The 20,841-nt window shown below is 43.7% G+C and overlaps 1 protein-coding gene across 6 annotated transcripts in view; it reads left to right on the top strand.

Moving 5' to 3' along the window:
• MAD1L1 (mitotic arrest deficient 1 like 1) overlaps positions 1 to 20,841 on the top strand; it is an 811,364-nt gene that overhangs the window by 374,435 nt on the left and 416,088 nt on the right. For all 6 annotated transcript variants that reach the window (XM_088452027.1, XM_088452028.1, XM_088452030.1 and 3 more), the window contains one exon: positions 18,438 to 18,526. In XM_088452027.1, coding sequence (XP_088308153.1) covers positions 18,438 to 18,526 — 89 coding nt within the window. The remainder of the gene's footprint in view (positions 1 to 18,437; positions 18,527 to 20,841) is intronic.

Raw genomic sequence — 20,841 nt, 5'->3', positions numbered from 1 at the left:
CAAAATTAGCTAATTGCCACCCCTGCATTTAGATTTTCTAAAAATTAAAAAAATAATAATCCCACAGCCCTTAACAGTCATCAGAGTTCTGCATGGCATAAATTATTTATACAGTTCTATTAAATAAGCTTTTATTACTATAAATGTTTGTCTTGTAGCACTGCGTACTCATTTTTAAGCGCTTGATAAATGATTACATAAAAAGAACGTGACACACGAAGTTTACACTACCCATAAAGTCTGGAAATTTCATTGACTTCCAGTGGGGCTTTGCAGAATTTAATAAGGACTCCTGATGATATCTCTCATGTATTAATCATGTTGTTCTCAAACTCATTATGCACTGTAGAATTATAAAAAAAAAAATCTTCCAGTAGGTGGCAAACCTTCTTTTAATGTAAGGAAGCATTACCTGGCACAGACCTCTGACAGCCTCTTGTTACATTGTTTCTGCCGTTAGGTTAGAAAGCACCTAGAACCTATCATCTAATTGGAGCTAATGAGTTCTTGGCATCAAATAGGAACTGAATAATGAAAAAGTTCTATTACTGTGCCATTGTGTGCAGCAGCTTTTGTTTTTTAGTTTATTAAACTATGATGATGAGTTGCCAGATCAACTTAAGTGATGCTGTAAGGAGCAACCATTCTAGCTGCTTGCAGTTACCCTTCCGATAAGGCAGCATAGTACTTGCACCAGGTTTGTACCATACATTCTGGTTATACCAATTTTACTCTGATTGCATTTAATAATTTCGCTTAAAGGGGCAGATGCAGAGTTGATCGCAAGTCGCGCTCAAAGCACAATTGTACAAATCCATGTGCTCACACTGTGTGCTTGGATTGATAAACGTAAACCCACATGCGATTTGCCCTGTTACGACCTACAGATGCATCCACATACTCCTATCGTCAAATCATGACAAATAACCCTGTTTAGCAAGCCATGGAATTTGCTACTTAGCCACGCCAAAACACGAATTCTAAAAACCTAATACACTATAAGAAATGCAGGTGCAAAATTGCATCCGACCTGCAGATACCTACACTCTGCTCTGGAGCATGTGCAATGTGACGGAGTTATATATGACCTGCAGATACCTACACTCTGCTCTGGAGCACGTGCAATGTGACGGAGTTATATATGACCTGCAGATACCTACACTCTGCTCTGGAGCACGTGCAATGTGACGGAGTTATATATGACCTGCAGATACCTACACTCTGCTCTGGAGCACGTGCAATGTGACGGAGTTATATATGACCTGCAGATACCTACACTCTGCTCTGGAGCACGTGCAATGTGACGGAGTTATATATGACCTGCAGATACCTACACTCTGCTCTGGAGCACGTGCAATGTGACGGAGTTATATATGACCTGCAGATACCTACACTCTGCTCTGGAGCACGTGCAATGTGACGGAGTTATATATGACCTGCAGATACCTACACTCTGCTCTGGAGCACGTGCAATGTGACGGAGTTATATATGACCTGCAGATACCTACACTCTGCTCTGGAGCACGTGCAATGTGACTGAGTTATATATGACCTGCAGATACCTACACTCTGCTCTGGAGCATGTGCAATGTGACGGAGTTATATACGACCTGTAGATTCCTACACTCTGCTTCGGAACATGTGCAGGGAGAGATGTACTAAGTGCTAGAGAGTGATAAACTACCAACCAGTCAGCTCCTAACTGTCATGTTACAGGTTGTGTTTGAAAAATGACTGTTAGGAGCTGGTTGGTAGATTATCACTTTCCAATTTATTACTTTCTGCCCTGCAATGAGAAACAAACAAAATCCGTTTGGCTGGCCACAAAATGTTAATTCACATTGATATCGCCAATCAAAATGTTGTTGTATGCAAATAGGGTTAGACTGTAGTTGGGGTTAGGGTTATGTTATCATTATGGTGTCGACATAATGAATGTGGACATGCTGAATGTCAACATATTATCACACATTACTTTGACTCCTGTTGGATCTTACAAGTGGGTTGTCAACAACACAAAAACACCTAGGCACTTACTAGATCCAAAAATAATAAAAAAAAAAGTAAATGTATTTTCTCAGTACCCACCAACTGTTCTAAATCAACCAAAAGGAGGAAAATGATGCAGATTCGACCACATAAATAGTAGCCAATTCCACTAATAGGGGATGTGCAAATTAAAGTTAGGTTCTAGCAAAAGAAAGAAAAAGTAATTAAATAGACCAGCACAACTTTAACATAAAAACTATTATACATATTGCACATAAAAAAACACTACTGTGTAAATAAATGCACAAAAAAATCCACAATATCCTTTGTTGAATTGTTAGTGGATGGAACTGTAGTCAGACAGATTTTGATTGTGCAATTGTCATTCGAGGCTGTGAATGCTTGTGCTATCATTAATTTGGGATGGGTGATGTTTTTGTTTTTCTTTTTCTACATCAGGGTCCATAGGGTATCCACAGGATACCTTGGGGTATAGGTGATGACGTCAGGCATCGGACAGGCATCAGCCTCCCAGGATGCACTAGGGTCCCCCACCTATACCACGGCCCCGAGCCAAGACATCTCAGTTTAGTTTGTGCCCGGCTTGGAGTCGGAGCACATGTTAGAGGGCGGCTAAGAAAAGCCCCTGAAGTTTCTTCAAGGCAGCTGTGGCTGCACATCTGGGAGTACAGCATGGACAGTCACTGCTGACGCCCATGCCGTCTCCCCTGCACCCCGCCGGTACCAGAACGCCGGTACTGATCCGGGGATGCTGGTAAGTATCTGGGGTCACGGCTAGCGGTGACCCCAGATGCTTCGGACCATGGCCGGATTCAAGGGGAGCAGGTAAGCAGCGGGGGTTCCACGGTGGGTCCCTGCTGAGAACATGTTCCATAGTCCCCAGGCAGGGGGCTCCCTGGGGACTGGCTGCAGCGTGGAGCCAGGTACTAACCTGCGCTTCCACTATCCCCCTGGGACAGCGGGCCGCAGCTGAGCGGCAAGCGCTGCGGCGTCCCAGGTGTTAATTGCATGCCAGGGGAGCGCGCCTTCCCTGTATACAGCCGGCGCCTCCCCCGCTACACACAGCCCTCTGTGCTGCCGATTGGTCCTGTGGCAGCGCTCCTCCCCCAGGCCGGCCTCCTCTCTGCTCCTCGGTGGCCATCTTTGCATGGTTAACGCTGCTGGAAGCTGTGATCGGTGGCATCGTGGTCTGGGTCCCGCGGCATACCTCTCCTCCGTTGGCTTAAGGTCAGTGTATGCAGCGCTGTGTCCTACCAGACTCTGTCTGTGTAGTTGAGAAACAGCGTTGATAGTGCAGGGAATTGATTCTTCTGCATTGTATGTGACTTCTGCTAGCTCTGCTGCCTGTACTTTCACTTTCTACTCTCAGCCATTTTACTGTCCCTGCTCTTACTTTGCTAAAGCCTTTGCGGTGCAGTGATTGCAGGGTGTTTCTCCCACTATACTAACAAGTATCAGTGAGAGGGGTCACATACTTACCATCATGTCTGAGAGTGAATTTCCTCTCCAGCTTATGTGCACTAAGTGCAATGTACCAATAGCGGAGGAGGAGGGTAGCGCAGAGGGGCTATGTCGGCAGTGTTATTTATTGGCGCGGCCAATTACTGTCACGGCTCCGGTACAGGAACCTCCCTGGGCTTGTTTCGCTAAGGCCCTTACAACCTAAGTGGGCCAGTTAGCTCCGCCACCTGCGTTTTCCCAGATGGGATTGTCCCAGCAGTCAGTGGTGTCGTCACCCATGCAGGGTTTCCCGAGACAACTGATGGTACCCCACAGTCTCCCTATTTCCCCTCCCCAGGTTCCACAGGAGCCTGCGTGGGTTAATTCTCTGACAAATTCAGTACCGCATTTGTCGGAGATGTTACAAGGGGGGTCTGTGTTGCGGCCTGTGCCGTCTGTCTGCTCCTTATAAGGATGACGACGTGACGTCCGATGATGGGGAGATTCTGGATCTATCTGACCAGGAACCTCTTCGTACTAAAGAGTCGGACGCTAAGTCAAAGGTTTATATTCCTGGCCTTATTCGGACAGTCCGCACAGCTTTAGTTATTGAGGATGATGATCCTCCGGCGTCCAAATCCAAATATGCCTTTTTCAAGGATATTAAGGGTGACGCCACAGTGTTTCCTCTTTCTGGTCAGTTAGTAGACCATTTAGAGGAGGCGTGGAAACACCCCGGAAAACGGTATCAGCCTCAGAGGCGCTTAGCCGTGGCTTATCAGTTTGCTGACAATTATTTTTCTAAGTGGGAATCTCCTCCACAGGTGGCTTCTCATGTGACAGGCCTAGTCAGAAGTGCCACTTTGCCCATGCCTTCCATGTCCTCCTTGAAGGATGCTACGGACCGCAAGGTGGAAATCTGCCTAAAGTCCATTTATTCCCTTGGGTGGGGGGGGGAGGATGCTACGGACCGCAAGGTGGAAATCTGCCTAAAGTCCATTTATTCCCTTGCGGGGGGGGCGGGGGCGTCCAGACCGGCTATGGCCGTGTGTTGGGTAGCCAGAGCTATGGAGCGCTGGGCTGATGGCTTGGAGGCGTCCTTGGACTCTGACTGTTCAGCTGAACAGGCCGAGTTGGTGGGCAATCTCTGGGATTCGGCCACTTACATCAATGAAGCGGCCTTGGATATCAGTATCCTCACCTCTAGGATTTCTTCTGCAGCTGTTGCTGCTTGTCGCACCTTATGGTTGCGATCTTGGAAAGCGGACGCTGATTCCAAAAAGGGCTTAGAAGGTTTGTCTTTTAATGGAGAAGTCCTATTTGGTCCGGATCTGGACAAAATTGTAGCTACGCTGGCAGCAGTCAAATCTGCATGTCTCCCGTCTGCTGCGGTCCCTTCAAGTTCTGGTACATCGTCCTTTCGGCCTTACAGGGCCCAGGGTAGGCCTAAAGCACAGTCTTTTCCCCGACAGGCTGGGCCCAAGAAATCGGCCAAGCCCAGGAAACAGGCCTGGAGTACCAGACGTCTGGCCCCTAAGTCAGATGACAAACCTGCGGCCTGACGGTTCGGGCCTCCCTTTGGGGGATCCCAAAGTGGGAGGCCGTCAGCTTCAGTTCACCCAGTGTTAGTCGATAACTACGACAGACAATTGGGTTCACGAGGTGGTTTCTCACGGGTATGCCCTCTCCTTTCGACACAGGCCCCCATCCCGGTTCTTCACCACAGGCCTTCCATTAGACCGGAACAAAGCCTTGGAACTGCGGAAGGTTTTGTACACTATGCTCCAGGCTGGAGTTATAGTGCCTGTTCCATTCTCCCAGAGGGGCCAGGGTTTCTATTCCAATCTATTTTTGGTGCAGAAACCCAATCGGTCGTACCGTCCAATACTCAACTTCAAGGCCCTCAACAAGTCCTTGAGGGAGCCTCGGTTTCGGATGGAGACCCTACGGTCCATTATTCTGGCGCTGGAACCAATTGATCCTGTCCAAATGGAATGGACTACCTCAGAGTCTAAAGTCGCAGACGATGGTGCTCACTCTGAAGGTTCGCCTGTCTCTAGCCTGGTGGTTGCAGACGACCCACCTCAACAAGGGTCGCCCATTTTGGGTGGCGAACTGGGTCGTGTTGACAACGGATGCCAGTCTCCGGGGCTGGGGTGCTGTCACGGGTCCACACTTGTTCCAGGGCAGGTGGACTCAGGCAGAAAAGGAACTTCCAATAAACATCTTGGAACTCTGCGCGGTTTTCAACACTCTCCAGCAGGCACATCGGGTTCTCCAAGGTCACCCCGTGCAGGTCCAGTCGGACAACGCCACCACCGTGATTTACATAAATCGACATGGAGGAGCCCGAAGTCGGGCGGCACTCGCAGAGGTGTCCCGCATCCTGGTCTGGGCGGAGCGCAATCTCCCGGCTATATCAGCAGTATTCATCCCGGGAGTCCTCAACTGGGAAGCGGATTTTCTCAGTCGGCAGGACGTACATCCGGGAGAATGGTCTTTGCACCAGGACGTCTTTCAACTTCTGGACAGGTGGGGTCTTCCAGAGATAGACCTCATGGCGTCCCGGCACAACAACAAGTTGCCGGTGTACGGGTCTCGAACAAGAGACGAAAAGGCGTCTCTGGTGGATACTCTGTCCGTTCAGTGGACGTTCCAGTTTGCCTATCTCTTTCCTCCGTTTTCCCTTCTTCCGCGGGTAATCCGGAAATTCAAACAGGAAGGGGCTACACTCCTGTTGATAGCTCCCAAGTGGCCCAGACTGCACTGGTTCTCGGACCTCACCTCCGGAGTCTGTCCGTGGACATTCCTCTGCGGTTGCCGCTGCGACCGGACCTTGTATCACAGGGTCCTTGTCTTCACCCGGACCTGGCTCGGCTGTCTTTGACGGCGTGGCTGTTGAGACGGCCATGTTGAGGTCCAGAGGGTTTTCCGACTCTGTGGTGCAAACCATGCGAAGAGCTCGGAAGCCATCCTCTGCAAGAATCTACCATCGTGTGTGGCATACGTTCTTCCAGTGGAGTCGACCTAGAGGTTATGCCCCTCGGGAGTTCGGCCTGTCTAGAGTGTGGGCTTTCCTACAGGCGGGCCTAGACCATGGGCTTCGCCTTGCTTCCCTGAAAGTGCAGGTGTCTGCCCTGTCAGTCTGGTTCCATCGTAGGATTGCTGCGCTCCCTGATGTGCGCACCTTTATGCAGGGTGTTCTTCGCATTCAGCCACCTTTTGTTCCACCGGTGGCTCCTTGGGATTTGGCTGTGGTCCTGAGAGCTCTCCAGGGACCGCCGTTTGAACCACTGGGCTCAGTGGACCTTAAATGGCTTACAGCTAAAACAATATTCCTTCTGGCCATTGCTTCGGCCAGACGTGTTTCTGACTTAGGGACTCTCTCCTGTAGACCCCCTTTTCTGATTTTTCATAGGAACAGGGCGGTGCTGCGCACTCGTCCTGGATTCCTTCCTAAAGTGGTTTCAAGTTTCCACATCAATGAGGAAATCGTTGTGCCGGCTTTTAACTCACCTGATCTTTTAGTGGGTGAGGCCACATTGGACGTTGTGCGGGCCTTAAGGACTTATGTTGACCGCACTTCTTCTTATAGGAAGTCTGATGCCTTGTTTGTCCTCTATGGCTTCCGTTAAAAGGGTTGGCCTGCTTCAAAGCAAACTTTGGCAGGTTGGATTCGTATGGCTATTTCAGAAGCTTATCTTCATGAAGGCCTTCCGGTTCCATCCTCTGTGAGGGCACATTCCACTAGGTCTGTGGGTCCTTCGTGGGCAGCTCGACGTGGTGCCTCTGCAGTCCAGATCTGCAAGGCTGCCACGTGGTCCTCTGTCCATACCTTTGTGAGGTATTACGCTTTTGCCACCTTTGCCTCTCAGGATGCTTCCTTCGGGCGGCGGATTCTCCTTTCAGCACAGGAGCGTCCCCACCCTTAAAGGATATTGCTTTGGGACATCCCCAAGGTATCCTGTGGATACCCTATGGACCCTGATGTAGATAATGAGATATGGTAAGAACTTACCTTTGTTATCTCTATTTCTACGAAGTCCATAGGGTTCCATAGGACTCACACCCTGTCGCACCTGTGCTGCAGATGGGCTTTACTCTGGTCACCAGCTTTTTTCCGTCTCCCTCTGGTGAGAATGTGATTCTTGTGTGTGTCCAGATCTTTCTTCTCTCTCTTCCCCTCCTCCGGCCTATGGCTTGGTACGTAACTGAGATGCCTTGGCTCGGGGGCGGGGTATAGGAGGGGGACCCTAGTGCATCCTGGGAGGCTGAAAACTTAACTCTATGGTGCCCGATGCCTGACGTCATCACCTATACCCCAAGGTATCCTGTGGAACCCTATGGACTTCGTAGAAATAGAGTTAACAAAGGTAAGTTCTTACCATATCTCATTTTAAATAATTTATTTACTTTAAAAATACCAATATAGTCACACGTATACATACATTTTCTGTAAGAAAAAACGAAACCATAGATACTAGCCTAATTGTTATTACAAAAACCTTTGCATATAACTGTTTTGGAAAAATGCAATAATGGCGAAAATATACATTATATATTTAGTATATTATACACACATGCATGTGCTTTGCTCTTAGTTCACTTTCTTGTGATTTCAAGAAAAAACTACTTTTTTTGTTCAATTTTATTTAGCATTTGAGAGAGCAAAAAGACTAATGTATGTTTTCAGACAGCCCAAACTCAAAAACAAAAAACAAGCTATAGTTTGTGTGGGTATAACAGTACAACATAAACAAATTAGGGACACTAAAGTTGGAATGTAACAAACAGAACCGTCGAAACATGGGCTCAGCACAGATGGGAAAACCCTCACTGGCAAAGGGATGATGTTACTTGGGCACTATTGTGGATATCCTATTGTGGCCTTTGAGTTCAAAGTTTAGGAAACATAAAGTGAAGTTTGTAAATTGTTTTATGGCTTAACCAATATGAGTATATATCAGTTTGATTGTAAAGATGGCTACTGGAAAAATTATCAGAACATTCTGCTTTGGATTATTTTGTATGGTTGCCATATTAATCTTGTTTCTTTTATTTTGCTAGATGAAGTTATACATAGAAGTAGCATTTATAAATGCCATCTCCAAGTCTCCATTCATTCCATCACTGGATATAATACTGTGATGCCAGGAGCAGTGGCAGCAAATTGAAATATGATGTTGGGTCACTGACCATCTGCTCCCAGTGGGGTTAGCACAGCTCATCTGCCATTCTCCCACTTACTGGCACTTAAGTCATTTCCACATTCCATATCAAAACACCAATGCTGTTTATATTGCATTACTGTGTATATATGCCACAGATTATTGTACATTAACCACACTGCCTAATCCCTGGTGAGCATGGGGTGGAATTAATCTCCAGGAAAACTGTATCCAAAATCCAACCCAGCAAAGGAGTTGAACCACAAGGGACGGTCTCCTGGATCCGTTCCTGTTTGCTTGTTACTCCTCTGACCCTGGCAGAATTATCAAGGGAAGCAGGGACTGAGTGTCTCAGGAGGTTGGAATAACCACTGCTGGGATTTGAAGCCCACTTGGAATCTTCTACGGGCTCAGAGAATGCCTCATGGCAAGCAGGCCGCTGGGACTGAGTGTTGGGTAAATGGCAGGTGTTTGTCATCTGTTTTCCTGTATGCAGTAAATTTTATGATGTCACTGTGCTCCTGTTTTCCTGTAAATTATATGATGTCACTGTGCTCTGACACAGTTGTTATGGTCTGAGTGTATATTTGCTCTTTCTTACAGTTCAAATGCATAAATTAATTTTGCTAATTTGGATTGACAATCAGGAACAGATAACAAGTTTACAATGCAAGCCAGTGCTAGTGGTGTTTAATATTGTGATGGCATTTCTTGTGTATAGCACCATTTCCTCCTGTACTTCTCCCCTGAGTCAGTGCCTACGTAGATCTAAAGCCAGGAAGAAGGAGAATAATGAATCTCTTTGCAGGAGTGAGCTGGAGACAGTGTACCTTCCATTTGCAGTTCTGTATATGTGTGAATAGCACAGCTCTTCTCTCCTCCCAGCTGGCTTTGATAGACTGAGCCAGCTGCCGATAAGAGGCCTAATCAGAAAATTGAGGGAAACATTTTTTGCTATGATAATCTTATCAGTTTCTGAATAAACAGTAGTACTGAAAAGCACTGCAATATTGGCCTGCACCTCGGCTCCTCTCTGTCTAGCTGAGGTTGTAGAATGGGATTGATCTGAAAGTATTTTATCCTACCGGGCCTCGTATTTAATTTCAAATGTTTGCAGAATTTGTTTTTCCCCGTCTTTTATTTAAGTTGTTGCTTGTTTTTTTTTGTTATGCATTTCATTACGGTATAGGTGCAGTATAAAACAAATTGTCATACAAATCACGGTGCCTTTTGTAGTCGGGGCTGTCCATATCAATATGTAAAAACCACTGGGATGGGTAGGGCATGCCAGCGCTCGGGACCCCCGTTTTCAAAATCCCGATGCCGGCATCCCGACAGGGTTAGGATACCAACACCTGTTAAGTATCCTTAACCATCAACCGCAGCCTAAACCTAACCCTCCCCCCCAGGTGCCTAACCCTAATCCTCCCCCTAGTGTCTAACCCAAATCTCACTACTTACCGTCGGGATGCCGGCGCCGAGATTCTGACTGGTATCAGGATTCCGGCGTCGGTATCCTGATAACCCGGATGGAAACTACCTCTCCAAACCACCCTTTGCCTGTATTTTCCTACATGTTTTGCATGCTTGATCTTATACGCAGTAATCAGTAAACAGGATACAGCACACTCTTTAAAGAGTGATATGCTGCCCGCACAAAGGGTGTATCCCACGTTTGAGATATTATGGCTATAATATGAAACCTCCACTTACCAGACAAGTTTGACAAAGATTCACTGAGCTTTATTAGTATTCTGTATGTATTAGTCATTCTTTACCCACTTGCTCTTGTGATTGTTATGTTCTCAACAAAGTGACGTGACGCACAGGTGCAGTGGCAGTGAGTTGCCCAAACTATGTTGCTAAATTTATGTTTTAATAAGATATACTTTATAAAGCAACAATCCTGCTTAGGTTGTTTTTTGATGCAGTCAAGTAGCAAGCTAAATACCTTTTTAAGCATGACCCTATTAAGTTGTTTTTATCTGTCTTCCCACAAATCAGTTACTTTATTTTCAAAGTCTCTCTGGAGGGCGGACAAGTTTGCTGTTGGTCACACACTGAGCCTAAGCATTTGATGATAGGGTGGAGATTTTACATTGCAAAGAGCAGATTGAGCTTAGTGAAGGGGGCGTTATAAGGCGCCTCTGCTCACTGCGTCATTTGTTACATGAGCAGTAATGTGACAATGTAGATTTATCTCTCTATCTATATATATATATATATATATATGTGTGTGTGTATATGTGTATATGTATGTATGTGTGTATATATATATATATATATATATATATATATATATATATATATATAGATATAGTGTAATAGTCAAAAGTTTGGACACACCTTCTCATTCAATAGTTTTTGGTTTATTTCAATTATTTTCAACATAGTAGATTAATACTGAAGACATCAAAACTATGAAAGAACACACATGGAATTATGTTGTAAACAAAAAAAGTGTTAAACAAATCAAAATATGTTTTTTATATTTTAGATTCCTCAAAGTAGTTTCATGAGGTAGTCTCCTGGAATGGTTTTGAATTAACTGGTGTGCCTTGTCAAGAGGCAATCTGTGGAATTACTTGCCTTTTTAATGTGTTTGAGACCATCAGTTGTGTTGTGCAGAGGTAGGGTTAGTACACAGTGGACACCACTATTTGACTACTGTTGTAATCCATATTATGGCACCAACCACTCAACTCAGTAAAGAGAAACGACAGTCCATCATTACTTTAAGACATGGAGGTCAGTTGATAAGGAAAATTTCAAGACCTCAAATGTATCCTCAAGTGCAGTTGCAAACACCATCAAACGCTATGATGAAACTGGCTCTCATGAGGATCACCCCTGGAAAGGAAGACCAAGAGTTACCTCTGCTGCAGAGGATAAGTTCATTAGAGTTACCAGCCTCAGAAACTGCTACTTAACAGCACCTCAGATTAGAGATCACATAAAGTCTTCAAAGAGTTCAAGTAGCAGCAAATCTCAACATCAACTGTTCAGAGGAGACTGCATGAATTAGGCCTTCATGGTCATATTGCTGCGAAGAAGCCACTATTGAGGATGAACAACAAGAAGAAGAGCATTGTTTGGGCCAAGAAACACAAGGAATGGACATTAGACCAGTGGAAATCTGTACTTTGGTCTGATGAGTCCAAATTTGAGATTTTTGGTTCCAACTGCGGTGTCTTTGTGAGACGCAGAGAAGGTGAGCGGATGGTTTCTGCATGTGTGGTTCCCACTGTGAAGCATGGAGGAGGAGGTGTGATGGTGTGGGGGTGCTTTGCTGGTGACACTGTTGGTGATTTATTCAAAATTCAAGGCACACTTAACCAGCATGGCTACCACAGCATTCTGCAGCGCCATGCCATCCCATCTGGTTTGCACTTACTGGGACCATCATTTGTTTTTCAATAAGACAATGACCCCAAACTCGCCTCCAGGCTATATAAGGGCTACTTGACCAAGAAGGAGAGTGATGGAGTGCTGTGTCAGATGACCTGGTCTCCACAATCACCCGACCTAAACATAATTGAGCTGGTTTGGGATGAGTTGGACCACAGAGTGAAGGAAAAGCAGCCAACAAGTGCTCCGCACCTCTGGGAAATCCTTCAAGACTGTTAGAAAACCAGTCCAGGAGACTACCTCATGAAGCTGATTGAGAGAATGCAAAGTGTGTGCAAAGCTGTCATCCAAGATTTAAAGGGGGCTGCTTTGAGGAATCTAAAATATAAGACATATTTTGATTTGTTTAACACTTTTTTGTTTACAACATAATTCCATATGTGTTTTCTCATAGTTTTGATGTCTTCAGTATTAATCAGTACTAATCTACCATGTTGAAAATAATTAAAATAAACAAAAAACACTGAATGAGAAGGTGTATCCAAACTTTTGACTGGTACTGTATGTATATATATATATTAGTAAGTGTATACTGTATATATAAATAAAATAAAGTATCCAGTTTAGGGGTTTGTCTGTTTGGTCGAGCTAATCTCTTGAACCACTGGACGTATTTTGATGGGGTTTTCACTATTCTATACAGCATTGGTCGAAAAAGGTTTAGGTGTATGAACCATTCATCTGTGACAAAATGGAGCCGAGCAGTGACTATTTTAGTGAAGCAAATCACAGAAACAAATCTTGCGCCAAGATGCTGGCCAGGGTGCTGAAATAGCGAGAAAGCATCTGAAACTGAGGCTTGGAATGAACCAAGTCACAGGAAAAACTGTTGTGATGTGTGAGTGGCTGCTGCTGCAGGGCCGAGGGCTGCACTCTGACTGGCTCTCACTGTCTCAAGAGAGCCAACCTGTCAGCGATAGCAATGTGCCCTGTTGCTTAGCAGCAGCCTAGAGAGGGGAGGGAATCAGGGGCTGAGCTGGGTCATGTCTGAGGCAGACAAGACAGCCTCCAGAGAACCCATAAAGATGCCCTGATGCAGACACAATAGCCAGGAAGGAGCCAGGAGAGGCATAGCTATCAGGATTTTAAAAAAATTCCATCAGAACACCATCAAAGTATTTCCATTCGATGGTGGCAAACATAGAACCGCCACCATCAAATGGTAAAAACACTACCATTGGAACAATAACATTGATGGTTAGTAACCATCGGCTACCGATGTCCATGCCTGCGGTGAACCTGGAGGTGGACTACGGTCCCCACTCTTCCACCATGAAGTGTTCCCTCTCCAGTGTGATGTTCCTGCTCAGCCACACAGCCTCAGTGAACAGGAGGCACCTCCCATGGAAGTCAGTGCTGTTGTCGGACATTATTTTCTTGATCCTGTGATACTGTACTAAAATCATAACCAGTTGAATGTATGAACATGTTTTTCTGACATCTCAGTCTTTCCCTTTCAATTTGACATGAGCCTTGATTTGATGATCTGTTCGTTATACACTACATCTGCCACTGAAGGTGCCAGCAGGGCCATCTTAACAATAGGGTGGATGGGTCTACAGCCCCAGGCCTACGCATAAAAATTTGCCCATCATACTTTTGGACCTGTATTTATTAAAACCGCTGTTTTTGTTCCTACAGTATTATTATCAATAACCTTTAATGTATAGTAATTCCAGTCAATTATGATCACCTCACAGCTCACAATATTGTTTTCACCAATATAGGCCAAAGGCTGCAACAAACTGACTGGCTATACTAAGCAACAGAGCAGCGGCACAAACACATGGCAGTTTAATAAAATATAACACATAGTTAACCAGCCCTAAACTGGTCAGCCCAGGGCAGAAATCCCTCGGAAAATGGTTGTAGTGGGCACGGAAAGTAATAATGATTAAATAGTTAATAATAATGTTCTTTACAGGCGGTCTTCAAGTCCCAGTAAGCCTACCCCAGCATGATGGCACTTGTGAAACCTCAAGTGCCAGCATGCCTGGTCAGTAAGGAAGCTTGTAGTCCACCTGTAAAAAAATAAAAATAAATATATATATTGATGTGTATGCAGCCAGACGAAGCGCAATAAAGCCCGAAACATTGCAGAAGGAGTTGATGTAATGTCCTTATTGGAAGTCCGTTGAGTGCCGCTTTTTGGATTTGTATATACATGTGTTAGCGGGCACCACGGCGCTTTGAATTGTATGGGAAGGAGTGTGCCGCATTCGTGGATATATATATATATATATATATATATATATTTATATATAAATAAACATGCGAGACACACATTATTATATATATATATGTATATATATATATATAAACATATATATATATATTTATATTAAAAAACACTCCCCACACATCCATTCTTTCTCCTATTTCGCCTTTCCAAAACAAAGCAGGTAGCATCCTGACTCTTGGCAAAATAAGAGTGTGCAGAGACCCATGGCACACTGTGACCAGACTACTCCCAGTCACTCCATAGAAATGAATAAGGAAGCAGTGATTGGCTGAGAGCATGGAAACAGTTGCCAATCAGCGCTTCCCCCATCTGTCTGTTAAAATGGATGGAGAATAGTGAAACCAATAGGAGAATAACTAGATGGTTCTTGACATTGTAAAATTTTACGCTTTTTAGTAGAGCATATGTCGGGAAGCTAACTCTCCAACACAGATCCTTAGTCCATGTTTTTTGCTCAGGGGCTACAGGTATTCCATCCCACAGGTTTAAAACAGGTTGGCGGGTAATATGTGACAAAAGCACTGGAAAGAATGTCAAGGGGAGATACATATGCCCAAGGTTTTTAGCTTCTGTCTGGTAGGTAGAAGCTGATTAGCAGCCTTGATTGCCAGACCACCTGTGAGAGGCTGATAAATGGTATGTCAGTCTCTGTAGTCAAGTCTCTCACTGCTTGGGGTACAGGTCAGAGGCCTGAGAGACACTGTAAATGCTGAATGTAAGTGCTGCACTAAAGGCTTTTGTTTTGTGAGAGAGACGTTGGGTCCCTCCACTCTGAGGCGAATCAATTTGTTTAGTTAGAGCTGGGCAGGCCAGGATTTACATTTAGCTTTTGTGCTGCTAAAAAAAACAAACTGCAGATACTTGTACCAAGACCCTGGACTGCGTTTGCCACTGAACAGAGGACGTTTTACAGATCTCCTCAGTATCACATTTGAAATGACTATCTCCACTTGTGGATCTTTTAAAATGTGTTTGCCAGTAATGAATACACCATTGCACCAACATGGAGATCTGTAAAACATGCACTGTTAGGGGTCCCTGTGGACTGGAGTGGGGAAACACTGACCTTGTGTAAACCATAGATGGTTTCAAAGAGGTTCTTAAATTAGAAATTCTCTTTTGACAGGTAGAAAAAAAATGAAATTCAGTCTAGGCAAAAATAGTCATCCAAGTTGATACCTATACGAACATGTCTGAGTTTAGTGGTATAATGTGGTAATTTATCTAAACTTGATGCTAAAAGTCCACAGCAGTTGAAGAAAGTATTGATTCTATTGCCACTGTGATAAGATGACACCTTTGCAGTAGCCAAATTCGATCGAAGTTCAAGCTGGTTCAAAACTTAGAACATCTAGAAAAAAAAAAAAGAACACATCTTTATATATAAAATAAATACCCATGTGCTTCATAATCAAGGTTTCCCAGGCTAAATTTCTACAGAATGAGGGGGTATTGTACAGTGCATTTGGTCAATACTGAGAAACAAGGGCGTCTCCAGGGGCTATCCTGGGACAGATTACAAGTATACTTAAAACCTTTGGTTGTCATGTATCTCTTGTCACAGATTCCATAACTGGTCCCATAGGATTTCCCAGTTTGAACCATAAGTACTGTTACTAGCCATGTGGAAGAGCTTTTATTAATCTGGTTTTTTTACATGATTATACCATTAGTAAAAACACATCAGTAGCAGAGCCAGATCGCCCATTAGGCAAGTTCGGCTCACGTCTAATGCTAACCTATTGTTATGGGGTGTTTTTTTTTTTTCAAATGGAGGGGAGAATGGAGTCAAATTTAGTATCTTGCCCAGGACCCCATGCAGATTCTGAGCCCGCAGCAGTTTATTACACTGGCATCAGCAGATGGCTGTATCACAATATAAAATAATTGCCTGTGACAATATTCATACGTTCTGCCTGGAAGTGGAAACCTGTTAGATTTAAATGTGGAACAAAAGGGAGAATTGACCCCAAGTTCATATGAAGTAATTTTCTCCACTTAACATGTAACAATAAGAGCAAGATAAAACACTTAATGTGTCATTACGATCAAGCTCTGACGTTTAATTAAACTTGTTTTGGAGCTATGAAGCTGCATCTCTATGGTAGATAAAAGCCGTCTACATTTCTGTAGGAAGGACGGCGTATTTCATGTTGGTGAACCTGCCAAAGCAATCCCCTGAGTCTGGAGCTGACATTCCGGCCCCTACTATCCTCTCTGCTTTTGTTCACAGGACCAAAAGACCTAGCTGTATTGTCAGACCGCTGCATAAATTGATGCTTTGCATGTTGTTGAATGACTCAAAAGGGGAAATGTCATGAAATCAAATTGGATGCGTTTCCAAAGTTAGCTAGGGCCCCTGAGCAATGATTGAGAAAGGTATTGCCTGGGCTTGGCGAGATTTGACGGCCCAGCTTTTCTCTTCTGTCATTTGTTTAAGAGGTGAAAGCTGAGGCCTAGTCTGATCCCACTGGAGAAATGTAAAATAGACTCATTTCCGCATGGTCCAGGGTGCCTGCAAGGATGGATTCACATCTAATAGGAAGCGGTAGAGGCAGAATCAGACACAGATGCGAGCTGGGTCATATCTTAGACTTACTCCTCATTTGCCTGCAGTAACAACAGAGCTAGACTTCTTTGTGAAATGACTGTATTAGTGGCACATCTGTGAGCTCTTACAGGTCAAATCATTCTCTAGACGTTCAGTTTTCCTTTTTTATTTATTGCTGTGGGTTATGTCAATATTCAGATATTTGCCTTATGAATTCTTTTGTTGCACAGTACTGTACAAATAATGGATATATCCTGATTATCTCGTATATATGATCTTCTATGCTGTCAGTGGCCATGTTGTCGGTTATAGAGGAACAGCTATAATCACTTTATCCATTAGAAACACTAACATATTTTTTCAGCGGTTAGAATGTCATAATGCTGAAGCCATTTCATGTAAACATTCACATTTTAATGTCATTTACTAATTACCTGTAACAGTCAGTTTTTAGTCCATGTCCGGGTATCCCAGCTGTTGCTTGGCCTTCCATGTCCGGGTATCCAAGCACATTTCCTCTATCTCCCTGGCAGTACCAGCTGTTGGTCACTTATACAACACATGTTGTCAAAACTATTAGTTATCTTGTCTTTTCAGTTGTACACACTGTTTGATGTAGGTTAAGTGTTGATTAACATGGAGTACATTGTACTCTTATGTGATGATTTTACAGTATCTACAGTAGCAAACGAGATGTATTAGTCCATTTATTTCAATAAAAGTGTGGTCCTGAACCTGTCTATGAATGCAACCATTATCAAACTCAAGTTTAATTGTATCAAACTGGTTGAAAGGCAGAAACTTCAGTGGCGGGATCTGGATGAAAGGTCGACAGTCAATGGGTTGACACCAGATGGTTGACAGGTACAAAAAGTCGACAGGTTTTAAGGTTATGGTTAGGCACTTGTGGGAGGGTTAGGCTGCTGGGTGGGAGGGTTAGGCACTAGGTGGAGGGTTAGGCTGGGGTTAGGAGGAAGGTTAGGGTTAGGCACTAGAGAGAGGGTTAGGGTTAAGATTAGTATTAAAATAAAGTCTACTATTTTTGTGCCGACCATTTGAACTGTAGACATTTTGCCTATGTCGACCATTTGGTATCGACCTTGATATGGTCTATATTTTATACCGCACCCTTCAATGACACATAATGATGTGACCATGTCCAATGTGGTCTGCTGACGCAGTCAACATTTTACCATGTGACAAATATGTGAGACAAATTCTGCCACATGTACAGACATTTGGGGACCATAATATATGTCCATATCTGTGCGCATATGGGCTCCACTACAGTAAGAGTTTGTAATATCCAGATGTGTTATGTGTATTTGGTTATTTATTTTATAATATGTCTTCAGCTCTTAATTCTGTTAAATATTTAATCTGAGCTTCCTCCAGTCTGTAGTTTAAAGCAGTTAATTATTTTAACGTACTGTATAAATACCAATGACCGTATAGAGAATAGCAGTGACCTTGAATTAAATATTCTACAGTGATTGCTTTGAATCAGAGGTGTTATATTGTTGTTGATCTGAGTGAAAGCTTTACTGATGCAGAACACGTTTAGAAATATGAAGTTACCGTACTGATTTTTTTTTCTTTTCTTTTTTTCGCTGTCTAGTTAACAGCAGAAGTTAAACTCTTGAAATCTCAGATGGGCACGTCTGATCAAAGCATCTCCATAACAAGTGAGACGGTCAACTCTCTCAGGTCAGTTGTGAAAGTTTTCAAGGTCTAAGATCATTACTTAATGAACTGAAATAGAATCGTGTGCATTATTTACTGTTTGTTTACCCTTTATTTTGATCGGGAAAGGTACAGGTAATTGTTTCTTGCAGTTGGCTAACCTTTCATAAAAGTTTGTGGTTACATGTATAACATAGTAGCCTTAAAGCATCCACGAGACGCCCAAACTTGGTCAAGTCCTCCATGGCTCCCGAGAAAGTAGCACCGCCCCCTCCCAGGTCCTGCCTCTTCCCATGTCATCAGGATACCCGAAACCTGATGTACAATGACCGCCCCACATTTGCTCTTTGAACTTTCCTTTTGGTACCTCCCTGTGGTGAGCCCCATAAAGTACACAATTGTGACATGTATGTACTACAGTAGGCCAAAGCCTGAACCAGATTTGTGATTTGGACGCACTCAAGTATACAAGTACTGCAAGCCCCAGTGGTCAGTGTAGTTTTGTCATTTTAGAGGTGCAAATAAGACGCACATTTTAAGAAAAAAGATAATTTGCACAGATGAGCTGCAGGGACAGTATAGCACCAGCCGAGGCTATGTGGTGCCCCTAGAGCAAATATGTATGAGGACACATCTATATGTGGCCCTTGCCATATGCCTAATATGTTCCTCACGTAACCTAACTTTCTGTGCTTCTGGGCATGAGCGGTACAGAGCCTGTGTATCATTAGCTGACCGCAACTTGCCCATTTTTTGAGAAAGGGACACACACTTGGACTATAGGTCTTTTCTCAGCTACCTGAACATGCTCCTGTCACTTGAGTCATACTACTTATAGTGCTTCAAAAGCATTTACTTCATCTTGTTCGACCAGAATGAAATGTTGGCCTAGAGTGAGCAGTATCTGCTAACAATTTCACCTGATGCTACAGCACAGGTTCATTTAATACATCAGGTTACACTCTTAGCAGAACCGGAGACTCACACCGGTCCGTATGGTCACATGGCCTGTACTTTGAACCATGGTGGGTAATGCAGATTTGTCCTGTTTCAATGAATTGCTTTCAACACAGCCTTCAGAGCATCAATGTACTATAAATTGAGAAATGGGGACAAATCTTTAATATCAAAGCTGTCCCTTCCATCTGGGACCATTAGAGTATGTGCAATATCTTAATAAGAAATATTATCTAATTCCTCTGTTGTTGTGAATGAATCTGGTGATGACTGATATCTGATGCACCCTATAGAGTGCAGCTACCGGGTGAATTTATTTTTATGAAGCCCAGTGTATCTCTGTGTGGAGAATCTCCATTCCCTTTCCCATTATATCAAATTAAAGTCTACAAAACCTGCTCTCTGACAAACTGATTGAGATGGCGCCTGTAGCAAGACCAGCGATCGCTGTGGAGAAACTCATAGAAATGTGCTTTGTTTTTTGTTATAATGAGTTTGCCATTAACCCTGCTGATTCCAGTGACACATTACACAATATAAGTCTAGGTCTAGTCCTTTTACAAGTATGGAAAGGTATAATTGTACTCTGTATATCAGCAGTATATATTTATTTCTATTTTTGTTTAGAGTTTGTCGTTTTTATATTTTTCTGTGTCCTGTTTATGATTGGGAGTTCAGGGACCTCTATAAAAGTACTCAGTCTGAGGCCTCAAGCTACCTAACTCCTTGGTGGCTTCTATTATCTTATATTTTTCAGTAGGGGATTTGTTTTTCCCAGGGCTGGACAAAATCCCAGGACAAACGTAGCCAGTACGTGTAAGGAGATTATTGCTGGTTCCTAACATTTTGGAGTCATTTATATTGTTGCCAATGTATGGGCATCTTGTCTAGCTGCTTAGGGGCATATTTATCACATTCCGCATCTCAGATGTGGCTTGGCTGTGAGAAATTCGCCCAATATCGCAGTGTGATATTTGAATACATTACAAGGATGCATCAAAAATCGCATGCAGGGCCAGAGCTTGCGATAAAACTCTGTCCCTGCGAATCCACTTCACACACTTTTCACTGTATGTTTTCGCCAAAAATATAGTATGTGTTAGCACATGCGCCGCCGGCTACCGCTACCCACTTCCCCCCCCCCCTGCGATTTAGTTAATCTGACCAGATAACATTTCCCATTACAAGTATGTGAAATACGATCTGCCTACTAAAAATATGTAAATTGAAGGGATTGGAGTAGTTTTTCATGAAAACTACTCCAATTGCCCTTTGATAGATGTCTGTGATACTAAAATAAAGTGAAAAGGGTGTGAAAACACCCATTTTCAGATTATTTTAGTAAAAATAATGTTAATAAATATACCCCTTAATATGTACTG

This window comes from Taudactylus pleione, unplaced genomic scaffold (assembly GCF_031769625.1).
Source record: "Taudactylus pleione unplaced genomic scaffold, aTauple2 ptg000032l, whole genome shotgun sequence".
NCBI lineage: Eukaryota > Metazoa > Chordata > Amphibia > Anura > Myobatrachidae > Taudactylus > Taudactylus pleione.
The sequence above is the reverse complement of the archived record's forward strand: the minus strand, read 5'-3'. Positions and strand labels throughout refer to the sequence as shown.